General features: G+C 46.2%; 1 protein-coding gene across 4 annotated transcripts in view; it reads left to right on the plus strand.

Moving 5' to 3' along the window:
- The window catches only part of fbxo18 (F-box DNA helicase 1), a 31,612-nt gene that overhangs the window by 308 nt on the left and 6,098 nt on the right, over positions 1-25,206 (plus strand). For 3 of the 4 annotated variants that reach the window (XM_060049525.1, XM_060049527.1, XM_060049528.1), the window contains exons 2-18: positions 1,070-1,225; positions 1,870-2,480; positions 3,625-3,761; positions 3,923-4,052; positions 4,494-4,675; positions 5,661-5,735; positions 5,896-5,984; positions 7,849-8,017; positions 8,871-9,090; positions 9,851-9,938; positions 10,049-10,144; positions 12,712-12,848; positions 14,422-14,518; positions 16,604-16,779; positions 17,835-17,910; positions 22,084-22,263; positions 22,865-22,990. In XM_060049525.1, the coding sequence (XP_059905508.1) occupies positions 1,070-1,225; positions 1,870-2,480; positions 3,625-3,761; positions 3,923-4,052; positions 4,494-4,675; positions 5,661-5,735; positions 5,896-5,984; positions 7,849-8,017; positions 8,871-9,090; positions 9,851-9,938; positions 10,049-10,144; positions 12,712-12,848; positions 14,422-14,518; positions 16,604-16,779; positions 17,835-17,910; positions 22,084-22,263; positions 22,865-22,990 (2,745 nt within the window). Of the gene's footprint in view, positions 1-1,069; positions 1,685-1,747; positions 2,481-3,624; positions 3,762-3,922; positions 4,053-4,493; positions 4,676-5,660; positions 5,736-5,895; positions 5,985-7,848; positions 8,018-8,870; positions 9,091-9,850; positions 9,939-10,048; positions 10,145-12,711; positions 12,849-14,421; positions 14,519-16,603; positions 16,780-17,834; positions 17,911-22,083; positions 22,264-22,864; positions 22,991-25,206 lie in introns of those variants that run through there. The other variant, XM_060049526.1, reaches the window with a different exon arrangement.

Genomic DNA, 25,206 nt, shown 5'->3' on the forward strand with positions numbered 1-25,206 from the left:
CTGCTACTTTCACTACTAAGACTAGGGGCCTCTACGAATTCTCTTTTTTGCATAGGAAATGTCCTTTCCCATGGAGAGGACCAGGAAGTGCTTGGAGGAAAGGTGGTTCGAATTCTAAAAATGCTTAGGAAAGGAGCCTCGAGGCTTCCTTTAACCCTCCTTTAGCATAGGTTACTCCTGAGCAACCGTTGCGAAAGGAAGGAGATAGTGGTATCCAATAATCCTTTACGGCTGCAATATTTAAAGCAACATGCCATCGACGAAGTTTACCGTCTCTACGCGAAGAAGCATGAGAGACGCGGTAAAGCAGAATAATAGAAGAGAAGAAAATAATGGATACCAATTTCAGAAATATATTATTTGAATAGAAATTAAATCATTTATTGCTGGTTATTAAGCACACAATATGCACCCTAAGAAAATAAAATTCTGACTTCACAGTTAAGAAAGACTACTAATGGGGAAGTTCATTTCAACATCAACATAAGTTGAGCCTCTTTTTTTTTTTTTTTTCACATGTGAATTGGGTTTTCAACTGGCCTAAAATATTTTCGCTGGCCAAGTCCGACCTAAGTGATTCTCACTGTTGGCGACAACCTGATTGAAATCAATACGACAAGAACGCATGGATCAAAAGAGTGCTTGTTGTAGACAAACTTCGGAAAACTGTAGTTTCACTGTAGAGACGCTAGAGGTCAGCAATACTCCACGTGGCGCAATGACGTCGGTTAGGAAAAGCAGCGCTGTCTTTGCCTATGTTCGAAAGGAGCCACCTTTTCATCCTTGACCCGATGAGATTTGACTATTCGTAGAGGCCCCGGGACTACTACACAGTAGAAGTCCTAAACAACTGTCCCTTGCGGGTTGCCGTACATAACACATCAGTGGTTGGTTATCCAACGTTAATCATAAAATAACCTGTCAGAGGGAGTGTGATTAATAACCTCCAATAAAGGTAAACAATAAAGAATGATCAGTACTAATGACCAGTACTCAGCAGGGAGACCTTGCCCTCCGTCTAGCTTCTCCCCCTGATGCCTTTCCTTCGATCCTTTCCGTCCATCTCCAGGGAAGGCGAAGAGGATCCACCTGAACGCAGAAGACTGCAATGAGCTGGGCCGAGGCCCGGACGGCACCAGTGTCCTCAGCCAGACCAGGCCTCTTCCCAGCACCCCCCCGAACAGGCGGCCACACCCGAGGACGCCCACCAAGAAACGAAAGCTTGGTACTCTTTCATCAATCTTGCCTTCCTTCTTCTTTCATATGGCTGTGCTGTTGTTCACCTAGACTCTGGATAAGCCTCCCGCTTACCCCCGCACCAATTTTACGCACTTAATGTATGTTGTACGTCAAGGCATTTAGGCCCAATCCCATTTCTACCCCTTACCCCTTCCCCTTACCACTCCCCCTTGTTTTGAAGGGGTAAGGGCTAACGCCTTCCCCTTACCCCTTCCCTCTTCCCCTTCCCTCTTCCCCTTACCCCTTCAAAACTAGGGGGAGGGGTAAGGGGAAGGGGTAAGGGATGGAAATGGGATTGGGCCTTGATGTACACACTTATTGTATGTATGCCGGTCCTGGCACGTAACGTATGCACTTGTTGTCTGTTGTACGTCCTTGCACTTAAAAATAGCATCGTGTAGCATCTTATCCTTGCTAGCTATATTAAGTTATATAAAGGGAAGGGGTTAACCTAGCGATTATGAGTGCTTTGCACCCGTTTCTATGAACATCCTTATTGTACCGACAGCGATATATTGTTCTGACAAATGAACTTATTGTAAGTCGCTTTGGATAAACGCGTCTGCTAAGTGCCCTGAATGTAAATGTAATTTAATTCCGCACCTTCCCTCTCTACTCCATGTCGGACAGAGAGTCCCTCCAAGCAGCAGAAGAGCATGAATGACTTCTACCAGGTGACCGGCGTGGTCAGTTCCAGCCCCCAGAAGGGGTCCCAGCAGCCCAGCTCCTCGCGCGACGGAGGGGGTACCACCCCACCTCCACCAGCGGGGTCGGGGGCGGAGCCAGGGAGGAGTGGAGACCCCGGGGACGACGACGACGACGACGACGACGACGACGACGTTAGCCTACTGGCCGCTCTGGCTCAGGAACATCCTGAGACGGAGAAGGGGGAAGGGGAGGAGATAGACCACCTGGAGGGAGTCACGTCGGAGATGTTCGACGACACTTTGTTCGAATGCGCCGCCGCCAGAGACTCGACCAATCAGAAAACAGGGGGGCGGGATCTCGGGGAGGAGGAGGAGGAGGAGGAGGAGGAGGACGAGGGGGTGGAGCCGCTTCCCGACGCCCACTACGGGCTCCTGGGCAGCAGCAACAGGGGCCTCCAGGAGCCGCAGGGTCGCATGGAGGACCTCCCCGAGGAGGTGGTCCGACTGATCCTGCTGCTGCTGCCCGCCCAGGACCTGTACCGCCGCGTCGTGCTGGTCTGCCACGCCTGGAGGACCATCGTCCAGGACCCCAAGGTCAGACCGCCGCCGCGGACCACCCCGTTGACATTAACACGTAGAGTACCACGTTTACGTTCACATGTCGTCCGTTAGCAGACTAGCACGGTGACATTAACATGTATTCTGTTAGCAGACTACCACGATTAACATGTCGTCTGTTGGCAGACTACCACGGTGACATTAACATGCAGTCGGTTAGCAGACTAGCCTGTTTTAAATAACATGTCGTCGGTTGGCAGACTACCACGTTTACATTAACATGTATTCTGTTAGCAGACCGCCACGACTAACATGTCGTCTGTTGGCAGTCTACCACGGTTACGTTAACATGTCGTCTGCTGGCAGTCTACCACGGTTACGTTAACATGTCGTCCGTCAGCCGACTACCAGTGTGTTACACTGCCCCACCACACCCTCTTGTGAACGCCGGTCAACCCGCTTGAGTCCGTGGTCACATGAAGCAACCTGAGACCGAACCACTCTACTCTCAATAGCTGTGTTCGAAATCGTTCCCTATCATGGATGTGGTGCACTAAATAGGGTGCACGCCATTTTGTAGGGTGTTCGAATTCTCAGTGGTCCACTATATAGGGCACTATATAGTGGACTTAAAATAGGGTACATACGATGTACCCTACATGATACTCCCGTATACCACAATGCAATGCGGTCGTGTTTTCCCGGAGGAAAAGAAGAAGCTGAATAACCTCGAAAACGAATAACATTTAATGACGGCTTTCGTTTACAAATGTCAACAATTTATTTGGGGTTTAACATTAAATATTTAACATTCAAAATTAATTAAACAAGGAAATGTAACATTCAACATCAATACAACCTCCAGCTTTCGTCGTGAGTGCCCGGTTTGTTTACATGATGTGGGCGCATCTGTCTGCGTCACACAAATACCCGGCGCATTTACTGACGCAAATGACGTTTAGAAATCTTAAGCGTAGTGTTCGAATTCTCGTTTGTTCGTTCCCTAAATAGTGCACTATATCATGAACACCATATAGGGAATAGTGAGTGAGTGGATAGGGAACGATTTCGAACACAGCTAATGATGATGCACCGACGCCACTAGACGTACGACGCTATAGGCCGAACCGGGGAGATGGACGACCTATTAGAGAGCGGCATTATTCCCTCTGGCCTATAGTTCGTCCCGTACAAGAAGCAGTACTACCGCTACATGATGGGGGAGAAGGACACGGTGGCCAAGATGAAGTCCATCCTGGAGGACGGGGGCGTTCTGGACCCCAGCCTGCCACAGGAGAGCGTCCGACGGCTCGTCTTGTAAGGCTCCCCCCCCCCCCCTCCCATCCTTCCTCGTGATATGGTTTAGTCCGCCTTGTCCGGTGCTCTGATGTAACGCTTGAGATAAGTAGGGAATTGAAGTGTTGAAGTGTGTGTGTGTGTGTGTGTGTGTGTGTGTGTGTGTGTGTGTGTGTGTGCAGGTTGATGTCCCAGCATGCATCTGGTGAGCGGCTGAGGCCGGAGGACCTCATGCGGTGCGTTGGGGGGCACCGCCTCTTCCCCGTGGCCCAGTCCTGCCTCGCCCGCCGCTTCCCCGAACTCAAGCAGCAGGTAGCGACACGCGCACCTGAGACACACACACACACCTTATCCTTATACAAACACACACCCCAACACCTGTAACCCACGTACACACACACACACACACACACACACACACACACACACACACACACACACACACACACACACACACACACACACACACACACACACACAGCCTGTCAAACACACCCCAAGCCTGTCAAACACACCCCAAGCCTGTCAAACACACCCCAAGCCTGTCAAACACACCCGCCACTCACTCCTTACCTTTTAATCAGACAGAGTCCACATGTCAAATTAGGACAATGTTTTCCTCCCGCAAACATTCCACAATCACAATAAGGAATTTCCTGTTTGGCAGTTAAGGAAGAATTCCCTCTTCCCCAACTGCCAACGGATTGACAGCGACACATTGACCTCTCGTATGCTTTCGACCCCCCCCTTCAGGACCCCCACCCCTACGCGGCCATGGCCCTCGTGCTGGTGCTGAGCGAGGCGGTGACGGACGTCCAGGCCCTGGTGGACCTGCTGCTCGCCTCCATGTCCCGCGGCGCCGTGGTGGAGTTCCTGAGCCACGCCGCCGCCCTCCTGCTGGCCGCCGCCAACAACGAGGTGAAGGTCAGCAGCAGGTAACCGCGACAACGCCTTCTTCCGGCCGGCCGGAGCCGGAGCCGGAGCCGGCGCGACGGAGAGAGGGTCACCGTTGCGCTAGGGATAAAGGGGACCTATTATACTTTTCGACTTTTATGACCTATAAACGTTGTTATAATGATTTAATAGTCATGTTTAACCATACACAAAAAACGATGTCGATTTTCGGGAAACTCTTCCTCTCATCTGGGCGCTCTCAGCATTCTCTGTCAACGCTCGGTTTCGTCCTTCTCCGCCCCCTCGCCCCCCTCCTGCCAACCCCACTCCGTTGTGATTGGTTACCTTCCTTGGAGCGCGCGCGCGGGCAGATTTGACCAGGCATATGGGGGCGCGGCAGGAGTGCCTCTACGTAGATGATTTCCCGGAAATGTGAACAAATGAATCGCAATCGTTGTCCCGAGTGTTTAGCGCTCTGCACAGCCACCCCTGACTGTCAGCAGGGAATACGTCGAAATGCATGTACGTCATTAATTGACACTTTAGTATGGTTAAACATGACTATCAATCATTATAACAACGTTTATAGGTCATAAAAGTCGAAAAAGCATAATAGGTCCCCTTTAAGGTTAACGACAAAGAGAGCTAGGATGAGGCGCCACACAATGCCTAGCATTGTTTTTAAGTGCCAGGACGTTGAACATACAACAAAGTCAAAGGTCATGGGGGGAGGGGGGCGTGGCTATGCAGAGTCTAGGTGAACCCTGAGCAAGTGATTGTTGACTCTTTTTTGCGGAAGCTGGTGAACGACTTTAGGAAATAAAAGGAAGTTGTTGAAGATGTACTGTATTTAACACTGTGAAGAGTTCCGCTCTGCCCCTGCCCCTATCGGCTCTAAATATGTCTTTGTGTGTACCGGGTGTTTTTTTTTCCTCGCAACACCTTTTATTTCGAAAACCATCGTATCAATAATAAGCTTTGAATCATGAATAATTAACGTTGGCTCGTTACTCTCCCTCTCTGCAGGATCCACTACAACATCTTCTACGTCCTCTACCTGATGCACAGCTCCTCCACCTCAATCACCACAGGGCCCAACGGGTGAGGGAGCACACACACAACGCACAAACGACATAGTAATTGGCATCAGGTGGAATAGGCAGTTTGGAACAGATGAGTTTTGAGTTGTGATTTGAAATGGGGGAATGAATCGATTTAAGTGTGTGTGTGTGTGTGTGTGTGTGTGATCTTGTGTTGTCAGTGAGCGCTACCGGCTGACCCATGAACAACAACAGATTCTGAGCCACCGGATCCAACCCGACCAGGTGGTCAAGATCATGGCCTTTGCTGGTACAACTATCACTATTACTACTACTACTTATACTACCATCCCTATTGCTATTTAATACTACTGCTACTATCAATATTACTCCGACTACTACTACAGGGTTTCCGCGGGGTTGTTAAAGGTATTAAAAGGTAGTAAATGAAATTAGCCCAAATTAAGGCCATTAAAAAGTATTAAAAAGTAATAAACGTCATCTGACGAGGTATTAATTTTCCAACAAGGCCTATGAGTTTTTCAATTGGTGTTATTCAGGCCTATCTCCTAAAATTTCTAAAACTTTATTTTCATGTTGCGATTAGTAACTTGAGATATATAAAACCAACCAGTGTGCAATGAGCCGGGTGCGCTTCTAAAAAAAGAGGGATTAAAAAAGAGCCGCACGTAAATTTGTTAACAACTAACTGACAATAAACGGAGAGGAAAAAAGAACAGAGCGCACCTGTTAAAAACAAAATAGGGGAGAGCCGGGTCGATTGAAACACTTTTCAGTTATCCGCTTTTTCAAAGATGGCGTTACAAATAATTTCAACATCTCATCTCATCATCTTCATCGTCATCCGCTTATCCGGGGTCGGGTCGCGGGGGGAGCAGCTCAAGCAGGGGGCCCCAGACTTCCCTTTCCCGGGCCACATTGACCAACTCTGACTGGGGGATCCCGAGGCGTTCCCAGGCCAGTGTTGAGATATAATCTCTCCACCTAGTCCTGGGTCTTCCCCGAGGTCTCCTCCCCGGAAGGCGACCAGTGGGCATCCTTGCCAGATGCCCGAACCACCTCAGCTGACTCCTTTCTAAGTAAAGGAGCAGCGGCTCTAATCCGAGTTCCTCACGGATGACTGAGCTTCTCACCCTATCCCTAAGGGAGACCATAATTTCAACATGTGATCAACAACTCACATGTGTGTTCTCTTAGTTACAAGTGTAATTTAATACATATGGATGATCGAGCTGTTATTTAACTTTGAACGTAAGTTTGACATTTGCGGGAAACACACATGCGGAACGAATGAAACGGCATATTTTAAAAAGAAACTATTGACCTTACTCTTGTTTGTTTTGCTCATTTATTTAAAGGTACATTGTTCTTAAATTCTTGCTATTAGGTCTGCTGGAATGTTAGAAAACGTTCAGTATTAAATAAATATTTTGTGTTAAATTTGTAATCGTTTTCTCTCTCTCTCTCTCTCTCTCTCTCTCTCTCTCTCTCTCTCTCTCTCTCTCTCTCTCTCTCTCTCTCTCTCTCTCTCTCTCTCTCTCTCTCTCTCTCTCTCTCTCTCTCTCTCTCTCTCTCTCTCTCTCTCTCTCTCTCTCTCTCTCTCTCTCTCTCTCTCTCTCTCTCTCTCTCTCTCTCTCTCTCTCTCTCTCTCTCTCTCTCTCTCTCTCTCTCTCTCTCTCTCTCTCTCTCTCTCTCTCTCTTTTTTTTTTTATTTATTTATTTATATATTTAGTGGCTCCGGAATAAATAACAGTGATTTGAAATAGATCAAAACGTCTCTCTCTGTGTGTGTGTCTCTCTCTCTCTCTCTCTCTCTCTGCCATTCTTTAATTTAGTGGCTCCGGAATAAATAACAGTGATTTGAAATAGATCAAAACGTCTCTCTGTGTGTGTGTGTGTCTGTCTGTGTCTCTCTCTCTCTCTGCCATTCTTTCATTTAGTGGCTCCGGAATAAATAACAGTGATTTGAAATAGATCAAAACGTCTCTCTCTGTGTGTCTCTCTCTCTCTGTGTGTGTCTGTCTGTGTCTCTCTCTCTGGTCTGTCTCTCTCTCTCTGGTCTCTCTCTCTCTGGTCTGTCTCCTGCTCTCCGGTCACATTAACTCTGCTGTGTGTGTGTGTGTGTGTGTGTGCGTGGCGGTCTCTCCCTGCAGGCACGGGGAAGACGTCCACGCTGGTGCGCTACGCGCAGCAGAACCCCCGGCTCCGCTGCCTCTACGTGGCGTTCAACAAGTCGGTGGCCACCGAGGCCCAGCGCCGTTTCCCCGGCAACGTGGACTGCAGGACGGTCCACTCCATCGCCTACAGCGACGTCGGCAAGAGGTGAGAGACAGACAGACACGCAGACGCAGACACAGACGCGCAGACAAAACTCGTAAGGAAAGAAAACGTACTTCCATCAGGTACAAAAAAAAAAGAGAAATAATGCATTGGTAATACTGTTCACAACAATAGTCGTGACATAAAGCTTTTTTAATGGAATTGAAGCGGCAGTGGTTGTTTATATTATTATCGCGCACACACACACACGCACGCACGCACGCCCATGGGAACAAGGAAGGAAATTGCGGTTAAGCACATTCTCGGTGCTTCTCGTTTACACGTCCAACAGGATAAGCATGGCTGCGGACACCATGAGTGTGTTTATGCAAGACTCATCCGGTTACTTTACAACTAATATATCGCCAACTGGGATTGCCCACCCAAGGAGCCCGCCTCAGTTCGAGGTAGACCCTGGGACAAACGCTGCAGGGGTCATACAGTTGACCAATCCAAGCTGTAGTTCTGTTAGGTACCAATCCTATATGTGGAAACACTTGTATGTGTGTCTTTTATAGGAAGTATTTGCATGAGCCCATAGTTAAAGTCCATTTCTTCTCCTACTAATGACGCGTTAAGGTTTGTGTGCATGAAAGCATGCCTTAATTAAACGACCGCAAGGCATTTTGGAAATGTCAACAGAGGTTAGGGTTCTGACGCACGTAAACGGAGCGCTTGTTGTGCAGAGTCATAACCAATTGAAATTCTCTGAGGTTCTGAGATTCTGGAGGACAGGTAATCTGTACAATTTATATTACTTTCACTTTCACTTTCACTTTTGTTGTTTGTTGTTTGTTTACACGTACCCTGTAGTCACCATTTTAAGAGGCGTCCCCCACCCCGTCTCTGTCCCTAGCTACCAACTGAGCAAGAAGCTGGTGCCCAACCTGAAGGTGTTCTCCGTGGCCAAGGTGCTCCCGGCGGGCCGGGGCGGCTTCATCCACGGCAAGGTGGTCACCACCGCCCTCAACGCCTTCATGGCCTCCGCCGACCGCCGCATCGCCCCGCACCACGTGCCAAACACCTTCAAGAACACCAAGGGCCTCGCCCAGACCCTGGACGCCCAGGAAAAGGCGGTACGCTGAACATGTGCGCTCGCTCGTGTGTGTTGAGGTGTAAGGAACAAGAGAGAAAGAAAATCAAGTTGTTTTTCTTGTCCTTGGTTGTGATCGTCCCGTGCAGGCAGCGAGCGAGCCTGATCCAGATGATCTCATCCGCTGATTAGTTGTTTGTTTTTATTCTTAGAACTGCTTGAAGTGTCCTCATGTCTGCTCTCCCCGAAGTCTGGCATTTTAGTGTGAACATTTCTCCTTGAGATCTTAGAGAAAAAGTCATCCTTTCCATTGTAAAGAATTCCTTGATTATATCCCTCCACTGTTGAAGGCTTGGAGGCTGAGGTTAATATTTTGGCATGTCCCTCCAAGTTTTTCTTAACAATTTCTTAACAATTTTACACCAAATATCCAATGTTTGTTTAATAATTTCATTTTGGCTGTTTTGATGTAATTTATTCCCTTTTATCTCCTAATGTAGCATGAAGTGGAAATGTTTTATAATATTTTCTATATCTTTCCATTTCGCATTGTATAGAGGGCAGGATGCACACACTGAAAACCTCAATTGCCCTGCAAAAAAGTATTCCCTTAAATTAGGCACAGATAATCCTCCCTCATCCTTGCTTAACTGCAGTGTTTTTATATTTTGCCTCTTACCAGCCCCGAAGTGTGGGATTTTAAACATGATGCCAGCAGCCGTGCCTTTTGCTGACCTTTCGGCAGCCGCGTTGTAGCGCTGCTCTGTCCTAAAGACGAGCGTCTCCTCGTGTCTCTGTCGCAGGAGTATGTCCAGGACTGTGAGGAGATCTGGAGGAAGATGAAAGACCTCAACGAGAAGAGCAAGGAGGGCTTCCACATGACCCACGATGGTAAGGAGAGTGCTCGCTCGCACGCACTCACCCACCCACTCACTCACTCACTCACAGGAGCAATGATGGTTGAGTTTTCTCACGTCCAACATGGCGGCTGTGTTGCCTAGGTTACCTGAAGCTGTGGCAGCTCAAAGAGCCGAAGCCGTGCCTGTCGGACCGCTACGACGTCATCTTCATCGACGAGGCTCAGGACTGCACACCCGGTGAGTCACGTGACCAGGTCACATGACTGACTTGCATTTCCAAATATGGGCAGGTCACATGACCAACTCGCATGTCCAAATAGTGGTGTCCCGGTCACAAGACCTGGTAAATTGTCACAATCAAGTTTAAGTAGAGCCTGTCTAAGTAGTTCGGAGTTACGTTTTACGTTTAAGGCATTTAGCAGACGCTTTATCCAAAGCAACTTACAAGTATGGGAGAAATTAACCATTACTTTTGTGATAACTGAGCATTATCAGGCCTATATATCAGATAGATACATTAATATTGGAAAGTAGATAATCGTCTGTTTTTCCAAAAGTGGAACTTGACACGACGCCAGAGAGTCTGTCCCAAACTTATTTCTGGTGATCTGCCCGTGTAAGAATCAAGGGGTCCAGATGTACTGCTGCTTAAATGTATGGCTGACCGGCCTTACCTTAAAAGAAGATCTTGCATGCTGCGGGCAATCATACAATATGGAGAATAGCTTGGTGTGCGAGTATAAAAAGAGGCCGGGATCTAATGATCGGCAGTGTCTTTGCAAACCTCACTCGGCTTCGTTGTTGCTTGTTCACGGTTAGCAATGAAGTCTCCTGTCACACTTGATCCGGACTCCTCGATTACTCAAGCTCTCTTTGTTTAGTTGAAGTGATGGAACTCGGTTATTTATTTTCTACCACACATGTGTCAGAAGAAAGAGAAACAACATAGCATCGCTGTTGGTGCAGCAAAGGGTGTTCATAGAAACAAGTGCCAAGCACTGCACTAACAATTATAAGGTTAACCCCTTCCCCGTATACAACAGACGGCTAGGAGAAGATGCTACACAATGCTGAGTACTACTTTTAAGTGCGAGGACTATCAAAATACAATAAGTGCATAAAAGGCGTGTGGGAGGAGGGTAAGAGAGGAGGCTACGCAGAGTGAACTCTGAACAAGTGAGTCTTGAGTCTTTTCCGGCAGTTCACCAAAGTATAAAATATTTGCACTTTTGGAACTCTGTAGCTGTGTTCGAAATCGTTCCCTATACACTCGTTCCCTATTCCCTATATAGTGTACATGATATAGTGCACTATATAGGGAATAGGGAACGAGAATTCGGACACTACGCTGAACATTTCTAAACGTCATTTGCGTCAGTAAATGCGCCGGGTATTTGTGCGACGCAGACAGATGCGCCCACATCATGTAAACAAACCGGGCACTCACGAGGAAAGCTGGAGGTTGTATTGATGTTGAATGTTACATTTCCTTGTTCAAGTTTTTTTTAACTAATTTTGAATGTTACATTTTCTATGTTAAATCCCAAAAAAATTGTTGACATTTCTATACGAAAGCCGGAGACTCCATCATTAAATGTATTCGTTTTCGCGGTTATTCAGCTGCTTCTTCTCCTCCGGAAAATGACGACCGCATTGCATTGTGGTATACGGGAGTAACATGCAGGGTACATCGTATGTACCCTATTTTAAGTCCACTATATAGTGCCCTATATAGTGGACCACTGAGAATTCGAACACCCTACAAAATGGCGTGCACCCTACTTAGTGCAGTACATCCATGATAGGGAACGATTTCGAACACGGCTCTTATTTCTCTTCTTTAATCAACCTTTGACCTCCCAGGACCCTTAGATCATGTAGCATGGGTCTCCTGCACGTTCCACGCACTAGATTTAAAACAGAGGGGCGACAGGGTTTTTGCTGTGGCTGGCCCCCGCCTTTGTAGCGAACCGCCGCCTTCAATTAGAGACGCTCCTTCCGTCACCAATTTTAAATCTAGGCTCAAAACACACCTCTTCTCCCTGGCCTTTCCTCCCCTTTTATGATTTGTTGTTATTTGTATGTTTTTCATGTACTGTCCTTATTTCAAATCCACTTTAACGTTTGTATATACTGTAGGTCAGGGCTGGGCGATATTGCAAAAAATATTATCACGATTTTTTTTTCGATATCGATATTAATCACGATATATAATATTTAAAAAAAAAATATATATATATATATATTTATTTATTTTTTTTCTCTTATTTTCATTGTTGTTGATAGGCTGTGTGTGTGTGTGTGTGTGTGTGTGTGTGTGTGTGTGTGTGTGTGTGTGTGTGTGTGTGTGTGTGTGTGTGTGTGTGTGTGTGTGTGTGTGTGTGTGTGTGTGTGTGTGTGTGTGTGTGTGTGTGTGTGTGTGTGTGTGTGTGACATGCACCAGGGAATGGGCGTGTACTTAGGCACCGCAAAACTGCGATCTGACTATTTTGTTTATTTCTGCCGCATTGGCTGTCAGGTAAATCCATATCAGAAATGTTTTAGTTTTTTTTTAATTTAAAAAAAATATATATATATCAAGCATTTATGTCTAATGCTTATCGTCGTAATCGACGTGAGATTTATCGCGATTAATAATCGTAATCGAGTTATCGCCCAGCCCTATTGTAGGTATATAAAAGCAGTCTGTGTTCTTTTATATGCCTTTGTTTGCACCGTGGACGCGATTCGGCCAGTGAAAACTGTTTTTAAATGTGCCTTATGAATAAATTGTGCTTAATTTACTTACCTTTTGTGTGCGGCAGCCATCATGGACGTGCTTCTGTCCCAGCGCTGTGCCAAGGTCCTGGTGGGGGACCCCCACCAGCAGATCTACACCTTCAGGGGGGCCGTGAACGCCCTGCGCACCGCCCCCCACACACACCTCTTCTACCTCACCCAGGTACACGCACGCACGCACGCACGCACGCACGCACGCACGCACGCACGCACGCACGCACGCACGCACGCACGCACGCACGCACGCACGCACGCACGCACGCACGCACGCACGCACGCACGCACGCACGCACGCACGCACGCACGCACGCACGCACGCACGCACGCACGCACGCACGCACGCACGCACGCACGCACGCACGCACGCACGCACGCACGCACGCACGCACGCACGCACGCACGCACGCACGCACGCACGCACGCACGCACGCACGCACGCACGCACGCACGCACGCACGCACGCACGCACGCACGCACGCACGCACGCACGCACGCACGCACGCACGCACGCACGCACGCACGCACGCACGCACGCACGCACGCACGCACGCACGCACGCACGCACGCACGCACGCACGCACGCACGCACGCACGCACGCACGCACGCACGCACGCACGCACGCACGCACGCACGCACGCACGCACGCACGCACGCACGCACGCACGCACGCACGCACGCACGCACGCACGCACGCACGCACACACCTATTCTACCTGACGCACACACACACACACACACACACCTATTTACCTTTTGTAATGAGGTCCAACATTCTATGATCCAACATTCAAAGTGTCTGCCATCATATCAAAAGTAGAAAAAAGAAGCTGTCTGTTTCTACGATAGTCGACACGTCCATCTCTCTGTATGCTTTTGAGGTTTGAGAACATATCCAGGTAATGGATATGTTCTTAAATTATTAGCGGGCCTGATAATAATACCGAGTTGGTAATTTGGTAGGTTGCAATCAAGCTTTTTTACAGAAGAAATATTTGTTCTGTAAATGTATCCTCCGGAGGTTGAAATTATGTAACGGGCCCGAGTAGACAACCAGCGAGCCAAATGTAGAACACAGGCACCGCTCTCTCTCCTCTCTTCTCCTCTCCTCCTTCCCCCCCTCTTCCCCCCTCTCCTCCTCCCTCTCCTCCTCCCCTTTCTTCTCCTCTCCTCATCGTCCCCTCTCTCCTCTCCTCCCTTCTCCCTCCCCACTCTCCTCCTTCCTTCCCTCTCCTCCCCCTCCCCTCCCCCCTATCCCATCCTGCCCATCCCGCACGTTGGGTGCACCGTGAGTTCACAGAGTGCATATTTTGAGAGAATGATGCAGGAATCTTTGAGGTGTCAGTGATTTGTTTAGGTTTGCTCCGAGTCCAGCTCTGTGTCTGCGGCTCGTCAAAAATTCCCCAACCGCTGTCTTTCCCACTCCCGCCGCGTTGGTGGTGTGTGAACGTAGGTTCCACCAGTCGCCTTCTCCCAGCAGGGGGAACTTAGGTGTGTGTGTGTGTGTGTGTGTGTGTGGGGGTGTGGGTGTGTGTGTGGTCACAGTTTCGGCATTTTGCACACACTCTGCACAGAAATGATTTACTTATGACTAAGACAACCCCTAATGTGTGTGTGGGCGGGGGGGGGGTGTTAGGACACCTTAGCTAGTGGTGCCATCCATCCCAACATCATTAACTAGTCCAGTTTTGATCCTAGCATCATTAATCATCCAGCATTGATCTGTCCGTGGGCGCAGAGCTTCCGCTTCGGAGCGGAGATCGCCTTCGTGGGGGCGACACTTCTGCAGGTCTGCAAGAAGGTCCAGAAGATCCTGGTGGGAGGAAACCAGACGGGTACGTGGTCACGCACCCACACGCACTCACAAACACACGCAGTCACGCACGCAGGCAGCTAGGCACGCACGCACGCGCTCACTCACTCTCTGTGTCTCTTACTCCCTCACTCACTGGCTCACTCACTCACTCTCTGTCTCACTCACTCACTCTCTGTCACTCACTCACTCTCTGTCTCTCACTCACTCTCTGTCTCACTCACTCACTCTCTTGTCACTCACTCACTCTGTCTCTCACTCACTCTCTGTCTCTCACTCACTCTCTGTCTCACTCACTCACTCTCTGTATCTTACTCACTCTCTGTCTCACTCACTCACTCTCTGTCTCACTCACTCACTCTCTGTATCTCACTCACTCTCTGTCTCACTCACTCACTCACTCTCTGTATCTTACTCACTCTCTGTCTCACTCACTCACTCTCTTGTCTCACTCACTCACTCTCTGTATCTCACTCACTCTCTGTCTCACTCACTCACTCTCTGTCTCTCACTCACTCGGTCTCTCACTCTGTCTCTCACTCACTCTCTGTCTCACTCACTCACTCTCTGTCTCTCACTCTCTCAGTCTCTAGCTCTGTCTCACTCACTCATTCTCTGCCTCACTCACTCACTGTCTCTCACTCACTCTGTCTCTCACTCTCTGTCTCACTCACTATCTGTCTCTCACTCTCTGTCTCACTCACTCACTCTCTGTCTCACTCACTCACTCACTCACTCACTCTCTGTCTCTCACTCACTCTGTCTCTCACTCTCTGTCACTCACTCACTCACTCCGTCTCTCACTCACTGTCTCTCACTCTCTGTATCACTCACTCTCTCTTTCACTCACACACTCTTTGTCTCTCTCTCTCTCTCTCTCTCTCTCTCTCTCTCTCTTTTTCCATCCTCTATGTGCTGTCGTAGCCTGGTATGTAAAAACGTGGTGGAGGATTATGGAGCTAACACTCGCAGCCAGAGATGGAGCAGCCCGTTATGTATACACTTGACTGTGTGGTGGAGGAATCTGATGAACACTCCCTGTTAGAGTTCAGTGGGTCCCGGCTCCTCACATGAGTGACTTCAGCTGCTTGGGCTTCAGATCCAGCTTGCAGTTGGGGATTATTTGTATGCATGGTTCATCTATGTTGTTGGTTAACATACTCAAGGTTCTCGCTCCATCCCAGGGTGCTGCCAAGATCTGTCCAAATATTGTTGTTACAGCACTTACTTGACCCTCTGGAGATACTCATTCATTCCTTTACTCCAGTAGGCTTGTCTAATGCAATGGCCTTTTAACAGGCCTCCCTAAACAATCACTGAAGAAACTTAAATTGATACATAATGCAGCAGCCAGAATTCTCACAAAAACAGAATGAACGGACCATATAACCCCAAGACTAAAATCCCTACACTGGCTCCCAGTAAATTACAGAATCAATTTCAAAGTGCTGCTGCCGGTTTAGCTAATCTATAAATGGGATAGGACCTGACTATCTATCTGACTTGCTTCAGCAATACATATCAACAAGACCAATGAGACCACAGGAACCATAAAACAAGCTGTTACTATGATTACACTATGATATTTATGCTTACGCTGCCTTTTTTGATTGTATTTTTTATTTTATGTTTTTATTTATTGTTATGATCATATCTTTTTTCAAGCACATTGAGTTGCACTGGTGTATGAAATGGGCTATATAAATAAACTTACCGTACCTTCTGTACAGCCATAAATAATATATATTGTAAGCATGATGTTAATAATACACCAGTTCAGAGGGTTCCTATTACAATTTACAGCATTAGGTCAATGAGAATTGATTTCATATACAATCAAAATCGGTATTGCAACTGAGATATCCTGTACCAAATCGTAATCGGATATTAAATTGAATCCGGACCTTGTGAATCAGAATCAAATCGTTATGGGAAATCGGTAGCGATACCCAGCCCTAAGTGTGTGTGTGTGTGTGTGTGTGTGTGTGTGTGTGTGTGTGTGTGTGTGTGTGTGTGTGTGTGTGTGTGTGTGTGTGTGTGTGTGTGTGTGTGTGTGTGTGTGTGTGTGTGTGTGTGTGTGCGCGCGCGTCCTTGCCCCCTCCCCCAGGCAGCGTGTACGGGGAGGACTTTGACCCCGTGGCGTTGGTGCCACTCAGCACTAGCCCCGCCCCCCGCGGCGGCGGCGGCGGCGCGGCCATCTTGTCCCGCTGTAACTTCGGCGTGTTCAACGAGGCGGTGCGACTCACCGACCGCAACCCCGCCTGCACGCTCTACTTTGTTGGCGTGAGTAAACGCACACACGCAAATGCACACACGCAAATGCACACATGCACTCGCAAACACACACATACCCGACAACACATTTGCCCTCTGGAATTCTCAATCTCGATCTCAAAAGGCCAGAGCAGAAAGACTAAGAAGAAGATTTTTTCCCCCAAGCCATACGGACAATGAATGCATAATTCCCCCCTCTTCATGAACTTATTTTAAATTTTTATTTAATCCCCAACCCCCTTCTTTTTTTTTCTTACTTTTTATTATTATTCAACTCTGCAGAGCTGGGAGATGCAGTCGCAATCTCCATTTCACTGCTTTTTGTTCCACAAATTACGCATGTCGAAATAAATTCTTGAATCTTGAATCCCCTCGCCTATGCACTTACATACACACCCACACGCATGCATGCACACATGCAAACGCACATGCAAACACACACACGCATACCAACGCCTACGCACTTACAAATGGTCAGCATATGGCCGTGAAGAACCGGCCTTGAAGAACAATCAAATACTCACACATTGACTGTTCAATAACAGCAGGGGATGAAAGTCTGCGTCTCATAAATTGCCAGATCCTGCTCGCTTCCTCACTCACTCACTCACTCACAACACAACGTCATCACTATTACGCAATGAAATCACAACCACATTGCCATTAGCAGTACACGCAGTTAATGAGCCCAAACCGGTAAAGTTCCTCTTTAATCTCGAGTCGGATGCATATCCAAACAAACAACTCAATCAGGGGCAGGCAACATGGGTATACTCATGTTGCCTTGCCAGGCTAGAGGTAGAGTGGGTTGGCTGGTAACCGGAGGGTCGCTGGTTCGATTCCCCGGCACCTCCTAGCTTAGTGTCGAGGTGTCCCTGAGCAAGACACCTCACAGACCCTGACTGCTCCTGACGAGCTGGCTGTCGACCTTGCGTGGCTGACACCGTCGGTGTGTATGAATGGGTGAATGTTGGTTAATATTACACGGCGCTTTGAGGGGCCCCTGGTGGTATCCGCTGTATGAATGCAGTCCGTTCACCCACCTGCCCTCTGCCCCACTGCAGGGCGTGTCCGGGATCGGGCTGAGCAAGATCCTGGACATCTGGACGCTGAAACAGCCGGAGCACAGCCGCACAGCCAGTAAGACGATCTGTTCCCTGACTGTGGTACGGCCTCACAGGCTCGCAGGGGCCCCTTGGCCACCTGCCCCCCCGTCACCGTCACGCAATGAAAACAATATCCCGAGTTTGAGATCTCAATCACGGGATATTGCCCAATATCCTGAGAAAGCAAACCAATCAAATTGCGCCATCATAGGAGGTTCACGTATAGCATGTACTAAATAGAGATAGAGATATAGAGATGGATACATAGATATATATAGAAATAGATGTACGGAGATTGATGTATTGAGAGATATATATATATATAATATTTATTAATGCTGTCAAGCGATTAAAATATTTAATCTCGATTAATCGCATTAATGTCATAGTTAACTCACGATTAATTGCGAGCAATCGCGATTAATCGCAATTCTTTTTTCTATGCTAAATATCCCTTGATTTCTTGGTCCCATTAATTTTTCTAGTTTTAATGCTCTTATCAACATGGAGAAGTGCATCGGCTTGCTTTGTGCAAATGTTTTTTTATTGAGAAAAATAAATTGGCATATACTGATCAACAGGACGATACAAAAAAAAAGCCTATAGTGCAATCAAACCATGAACATACAAACATAATGCCTTGAACATAGCAGTCAGGCTACTGCTTCTTTGTTTTGAGCCAAAGAAAAAAATTAAAAATTAAATAAAAGAATTGCGTTAATCGCGCGAAAAAAAAGGAACGCCGTTAAATTTGGTTTGCGTTAGCGCCGTTAATAACACGTTTAACTGACAGCACTAATATATATATATATATATATATATATATATATATATATATATATATATATATATATATATATATATATAATGTACATATACAGTCCCCTCCAATAGTATTGGAACAGTGAGGCTAATTCCTTTATATTTGCTGTAGACAGGAAACATTTGGGTTTGACACCAAAAGATGAATGGAGACAAGAGATACACATCAGCTTTTATTTCCAGGTATTTACATCTGGATCCGATAAATAACTTAGAAGATAGCATTATTTGTAAAGGAACACCACATTTTTATGTGAGCAAAAGTATTGGAACAGATAGATTTAAAATAAATGTAAGTAAATAAGACTTACGCCTCGTTTCCACATACGTATGTTTTTCGTATCCGTGCTTCCGTAAATTTACAGAAGGAGTCGCTAGTGTTTTACATACGGACATGAATTTATTTACGGACAAAAGATGGGGGAGCGTATGATAATGGCCGTTTTTAGGAGACCGGTACTTTGGAACATGAGGATCGACATATACAGAGATAAAAACAAAACCAACCGGACTTGGAAAGAGATCGGTGAGGAGTTTGGCCTGCCAGGTACTTACATGTTTTGTGAAAAACATAAAAACGTTCATACGGTATCTCCGTAAAACGACGGAGAAAGTTACATTTTTTTTAACGTATATTACGGAAATACCGGACAGAAATTTTACGGAGGGGAGGAGTCTCGGAGGAAAAAACGGACATTACGGAGAATCACATAGGAATGAATGGACTTTCGGTCAGAGACGGTTGGATCGCATACGAGAATGTACGTATGTGGAAACGAGGCGTTACTATTTTGTTGCAGATCCTTTGCTTGCAAGAACTGCATCAAGCCATTGACATCACCAAACTTGTGCATTCTTCTTTTGTGATGCTTTTCCAGGCTTTCACCGCAGCCCCTTTCAGTTTTTGTTTGTTTTGGGGGGTTACACCCTTCAGTCTCCTCTTTAGCAGGTAAAATGCATGCTCTAGGGTTTAAGTCTGGAGATTGACTTGGCCAGTCTAAAACCTTCCACCTCTTGCCCCTGATGAACTCCTTTGTTGTGTTTGAGCCATGAAAGCCCAAGCCATGACTTTGCCTCCACCGTGTTTCACAGATAAGCTTGTTTGGGCATCATGAGCAGATCCTTTCTTTCACCAAACTTTAGCCTTTCCATCATTTTGGTAAAGGTTAATCTTTGTCTCATCAATCCATAAAACGTTGTCCCAGAATTTTTGAGGCTTGTCTCTGTACTTTTTGGCAAAATCCAGCCTGCCGTTTTTATTCTTTTTGCCAATGAGTGGTTTGCATCTTCTGGTGTAGCCTCTGTACTTTTGTTCATGAAGTCTTCTGCCAACAGTAGATAATGATACCTTCACTCCTGCTGGAGTTTGTTGCTGATGCCAACAACAGTTGTTTTAGGGTCTTTCTTTACAGCTCTCACAATGTTTCTGTCGTCAACTGCGGTTTGTTTCCTTGGTCTACCTGTTCCATATCTGTTACTTAGTACACCAGTGGTTTCTTTCTTCTTCATTACATTCCAAATGGTTTTACTGGCTATTGCCAATATTTGTGCAATGGCTCTGATGGATTTTCCATCTTCTCTCAGCTTCACAATTGCTTCTTTTTAACCCAGACAGCTCTCTGGTTTTCATGTTGGTTACACCTAACTATAATAATCATAGTCTGCACAGGCAAAACCCAAATCTGAATCTAAGCATAGACATTCAGCGCTATTTATTGTTTGAATGATCAATGTAATAGGACACACCTGGGCAACAAAACACACCTGTCTGTCACATGTTCCAATACTTTTGCTCCCCTAAAAATGTGGCGACCCTTTACAAATAATGCTATCTTCCAAGTAATTTATCGGATCCAGATGTAAATACCTGGAAATAAAAGCTGAAATGTGTATCTCTTGTCTCATATTCATGTTTTGGTGTCAAACCCAAATGTTTTCAGTCTACAGCAAATATAAAGGAATTGGCCTCACTGTTCCAAAACGATTGGAGGGGACAGTATATAGATTAATACAGGTACAAAAATGCGAAAAAACCTTAACTTATTTGACTTGGCTACTATGTTCTTTCCTCCTATGGCCCTAACGTCCTCTCCTTTAACACGTGCCCTGCGAGTGGCCAAATCCCAACTCCTTAAAGCTTGCATAAACTCGTCTGTCCTCAGCTGACACCACATCAACCCAAGTGCAGCCACGCCCCTTTTTTCACCAGTATCTGGCACCTTCCCCCCCCCCCCCCCCTGTGCCCTATTAAAGGGGTGATATCACGCCACCAGGGGTGAGTTTGGTCATTCATTACGTGCCGTTCATTCAAAATCTGCCTTTTCAAGGCAAAAGACTGCGTTTAATTACATCTAGAAAAATACCAGAACTCGTTTTCCCGTAGAATTACTATTTTGGACTTGAGAATAACTTATTTGACTTGGCTACTATGTTCTTTCCTCCTATGGCCCTATCGTCCTCTCCTTTAACACGTGAGTGTTAAAGGAGTGCGAGTGGCCAAATCCCAACTCCTCGAAGTTTGCATAAACTCGTCTATCCTCAGCCGACACCACATCAACCAGAACCAGAACTCGTTTTTCTCTAGAATTGTTCATCACTCTCGCACACACACACACACACACACACATGCCTTAGTGTCATCACCATTCTACTATTCAGTGGACTGCAGCAAACGTTGCTGATCTATCCAGCCTGCTTCTAGGTGGACACGCATCCCGACTGCTCCTTGCATGGTTGAATGTGTGCATGAATGGGTGAATTTTGGCAATATTGTAAAGCGCCCTTGAGTGGCCGCGGGTTAGAACTGAGCGGTACGGTAGAGTGGTGGAAAATAATAAATAATAATAATAATCATGGTTTACCATAGTATATAATCATTAATTTCTTCCATAGTAGCAGCGCGCTCGGAGCTCTTTTGATGTCACCAAGTCACAGACAAAAGGGCGGGTTTTCAAACGGCTTGTAACGACTAATGGCACTCACACCTGGTGGGGTAATGTCACCTAGGGCTGGGGCAATTCATCGAATTTTGATTGCGATTACGATTTTAGCGTCAAACGATCACTAAACTAATATAATCAGGGTTTTTTTTGTTTTGTATTTTACAAATGTTTTATAGAGAGTTCAGCTGGATACATATCTGAACATTATATTTGATTTGAACAGTTTCTATTATACCAGTTTGTGTATTTTTTTTTTCTCAGTTCTCAGTTAAGTGTTTTCGAGAGAGACACGCCGAATAAACACATCATGTTTTCAAACTCAATAACATAATCGTTTGACTAATCGTGATTTCAATAATGACCAAAATAACCGTGACTAGGATTTCCTTCCATAATGGAGCAGCCCCAATGTCACCCCCCCCCCCTGTAACTCTCCCGTTCAGACATCAAGGACCCCTTCATCCGGTCGTTCGGCAGCTACCACGGCCTGCAGGCGTACGCGCTGCAGTCGGAGGATGGCGAGCTGGAGGCCAAGCTGGCCGTGGTTGAGAAGCACTCCCAACGCGTCCCTGAGCTGGTGGGCCGCCTACGGGCCTGTCACCGCGACGACGCCAGTCAGGCCGGTGAGGCCCGCGAGGGGAGGGGCTGGGGGGAGGGGGGGGGGGGGGGGCTGCGTGTGTGTGTGTGTGTGTGTGTGTGTGTGTGTGTGTGTGTGTGTGTGTGTGTGTGTGTGTGTGTGTGTGTGTGTGTGTGTGTGTGTGTGTGTGTGTGTGTGTGTGTTCATACATACATACATGATTCCGTACCATTAACATCCATGCATACATACGTATGTAAGTTATGTGCATACGTACATACATGCATATTAACATACATGCATACCTGTGCATACCAGTGCATGAGTGCATTCACGTTTGCACCTGGGTGTGTGTGTGCGTGCACGTGTACTTGCATGCATGTGTACAAGCATGCACGCATAATCTCTGTTGGGAGCGCATGCATGCTAGAAACACGCTCGCACTCGCACTCGGGAGTTTGTGTGTTTTGGGAATGTTACAAAACAAAGATTACCTCCTACCGTGACGTGTGTGTGTGTGTGTGTGTGTGTGTGTGTGTGTGTGTGTGTGTGTGTGTGTGTGTGTGTGTGTGTGTGTGTGTGTGTGTGTGTGTGTGTGTGTGTGTGTGTGTGTGTGTGTGTGTGTGTGTGTTCCTCTCTCTCCACAGACTTCATCTTGAGCACGGTCCACAAGGCGAAGGGTCTGGAGTTCAACACGGTGATGGTGTGCGACGACTTCGCACGGATCCCCTGCGCACGACACCACCTGACCCAGTTGTCGGGCTTCAACTGGTGTGAGTGCTAACGCGAGCGCGTGTGTGTGTGTGTGTGTGTGGGTCACTAGCGGCGCCAGGATTTTTATTGTGGAAAACTGGATGGGCCTGTTAAAATATGGCAAAAAATAATACACCAAAAGACTGAAACGGAATTATATCTTTGGAGGATCTGTTTCTCTCTCCATTTATTTACCTAGCACGGCGCGCAGGGAACTGTCCAAAATTATTTTACTGTCTCTTATAAATTCAGAATGACATACATACGTATGTATGTATTGTATGTATGTATGTATGCATGCATGCCTTGACATTAAGCTTTTTAAGTTATGTTTTACTTGCAATAGGAAAATATTCTTGCCCAAAATGGAAAATGTAGCCCTAGTAAGAAAATGTGTAAAACCAACAAGTATTTGTTGAATTATAATAAATTATTCAAATACAAAACATAACAATTATGGCTGCAAAGCTGTCAAACTAGCAAGCCCAACAGAAGAATCACTAGGGCCTCACAATTAATTAATTAATTAATATATTCATATAGGGTCAAATACAGCGATCAGAATAACAATGTTTATTTTTCTTTCTTTTTGGTGAATATTTCAAACTATTAATTGCATCCGGATTCGCTATAATGCTGAATTATCATCAAATAATCATCAGTAAGTAACAGCCCACCATTATGGGGTCAAAACAGTCTCATTAATAATGAATGCACAGAGAAGGATTCACAAATTTGTGATTTATATATTAATTACTCTCTTCTCACAAATACATTTCAATGCAACCGCAAATGGATATCGGTATGTATAAATATCAAATAAATCCATACACATAAATAAGTTTCACAAACACATTTCTGATCCACACACAAATGCGTCTTGTTTAAAATACATGTAAATCCATAAATATATGAATTAAAAAAATATTTCCAATTTTCATCAAAAATGTATTTGGACGTTGTTACATTTACATACAAACTGTTAAACTTGAATTTACCAGACGCTTTTCGTTTGTGAACTTGTTTGCATTTGTGTGTGAACTGGTCTGTATTTATATGTGGATTTTTGAGACTCTCCAGACGTGGCTGGATTCACAAATGCATTTTTTTCAACAAGGAAGTCTCTGTAGCCAAACAGATGCCGCCCTCGTTTTCAGCCAATCACATGACTGCAGTCCTGACCTCAAGGTCAAGGTCAAGGTTCAACTTTATTGTGCCTGTGGGGAAATTTGTCTTGGGCACAGTGCATCATTGCTTTCTTGACACACACATAGTACAACAGAAAAGAAACACAACCACAGACACAAACGCAACCTGACAAACCAACATTTTAACATCGAGAAGATGGAGCTTGTTAGACTTAAATTGCACCTTGCTGTATAGCATAGAAATGTACAGTATGGGGATAAAGTACAAGTGTTTATTGCACGATAACTTATAGATAGAGTGCTATTTGCTAAAGTGCTTAGTTCTAAAGTGCTATGTGCTTAAGTGCTAACATATTTATTGCACATTATTCTATTTCAATTGTTTTGTCAGCTTAATTGAGGCTGGGACAAATGATCATTTAAGGCAGTTAGATTTTCATAGCGGCCCACAGTCTTCTCCCTGATGGCAGGGTTTCATATTTGACGAGTGGGTGTTGGGAGTTGGAAATTATTTTCTTTGCTTTTTTCCTAACTGCCTGCTCGTAGATGCTCTGTGTAGGCTCATATTCTTTCCTCCCTACGATTTTCATTGCTCTTTTGTGCATGCCGGCCAGTTTGCTTTTTAGCTTAACGGTTAGGTTGCCAAACCATGAGTTGATCCCATATCAAATGATGCTCTCTACAATGGCACGGTAGAAAATCAACATGATGTGGCTGCTTACGCTGTACAATCTTAATCTTCGCACAAAATATAGCCTCTGTTACGAGCATCGTACAGTTTTCACACCGTTTCCAGAAAGCATCGTTAGCCTAAGTGGATCGTGAAATGCGTCGTACGAGCATCGTACAGTTTTCACAGTTTCCCGAAAGCATCGTTGGTTAACGAACGTCGTGAAAACGCTCGTAGCTAACGAGGACTCCAGGTGTACTCGTAGGACGCTAAGAGCATCGTTAGCCTACTATAGCCTCAGTGGCGTCACCAGCGGACATTCCGTGTATTGAATGCGTTTTATTAAACACATCCAATGCCACGGAATGCCCAGCTGGCGAAATTTCGCAAACCAAAAACAGTGGTTACCGCATATATA

The sequence above is a fragment of the Gadus macrocephalus genome, chromosome 4 (genome assembly GCF_031168955.1).
Source record: "Gadus macrocephalus chromosome 4, ASM3116895v1".
Lineage (NCBI taxonomy): Eukaryota > Metazoa > Chordata > Actinopteri > Gadiformes > Gadidae > Gadus > Gadus macrocephalus.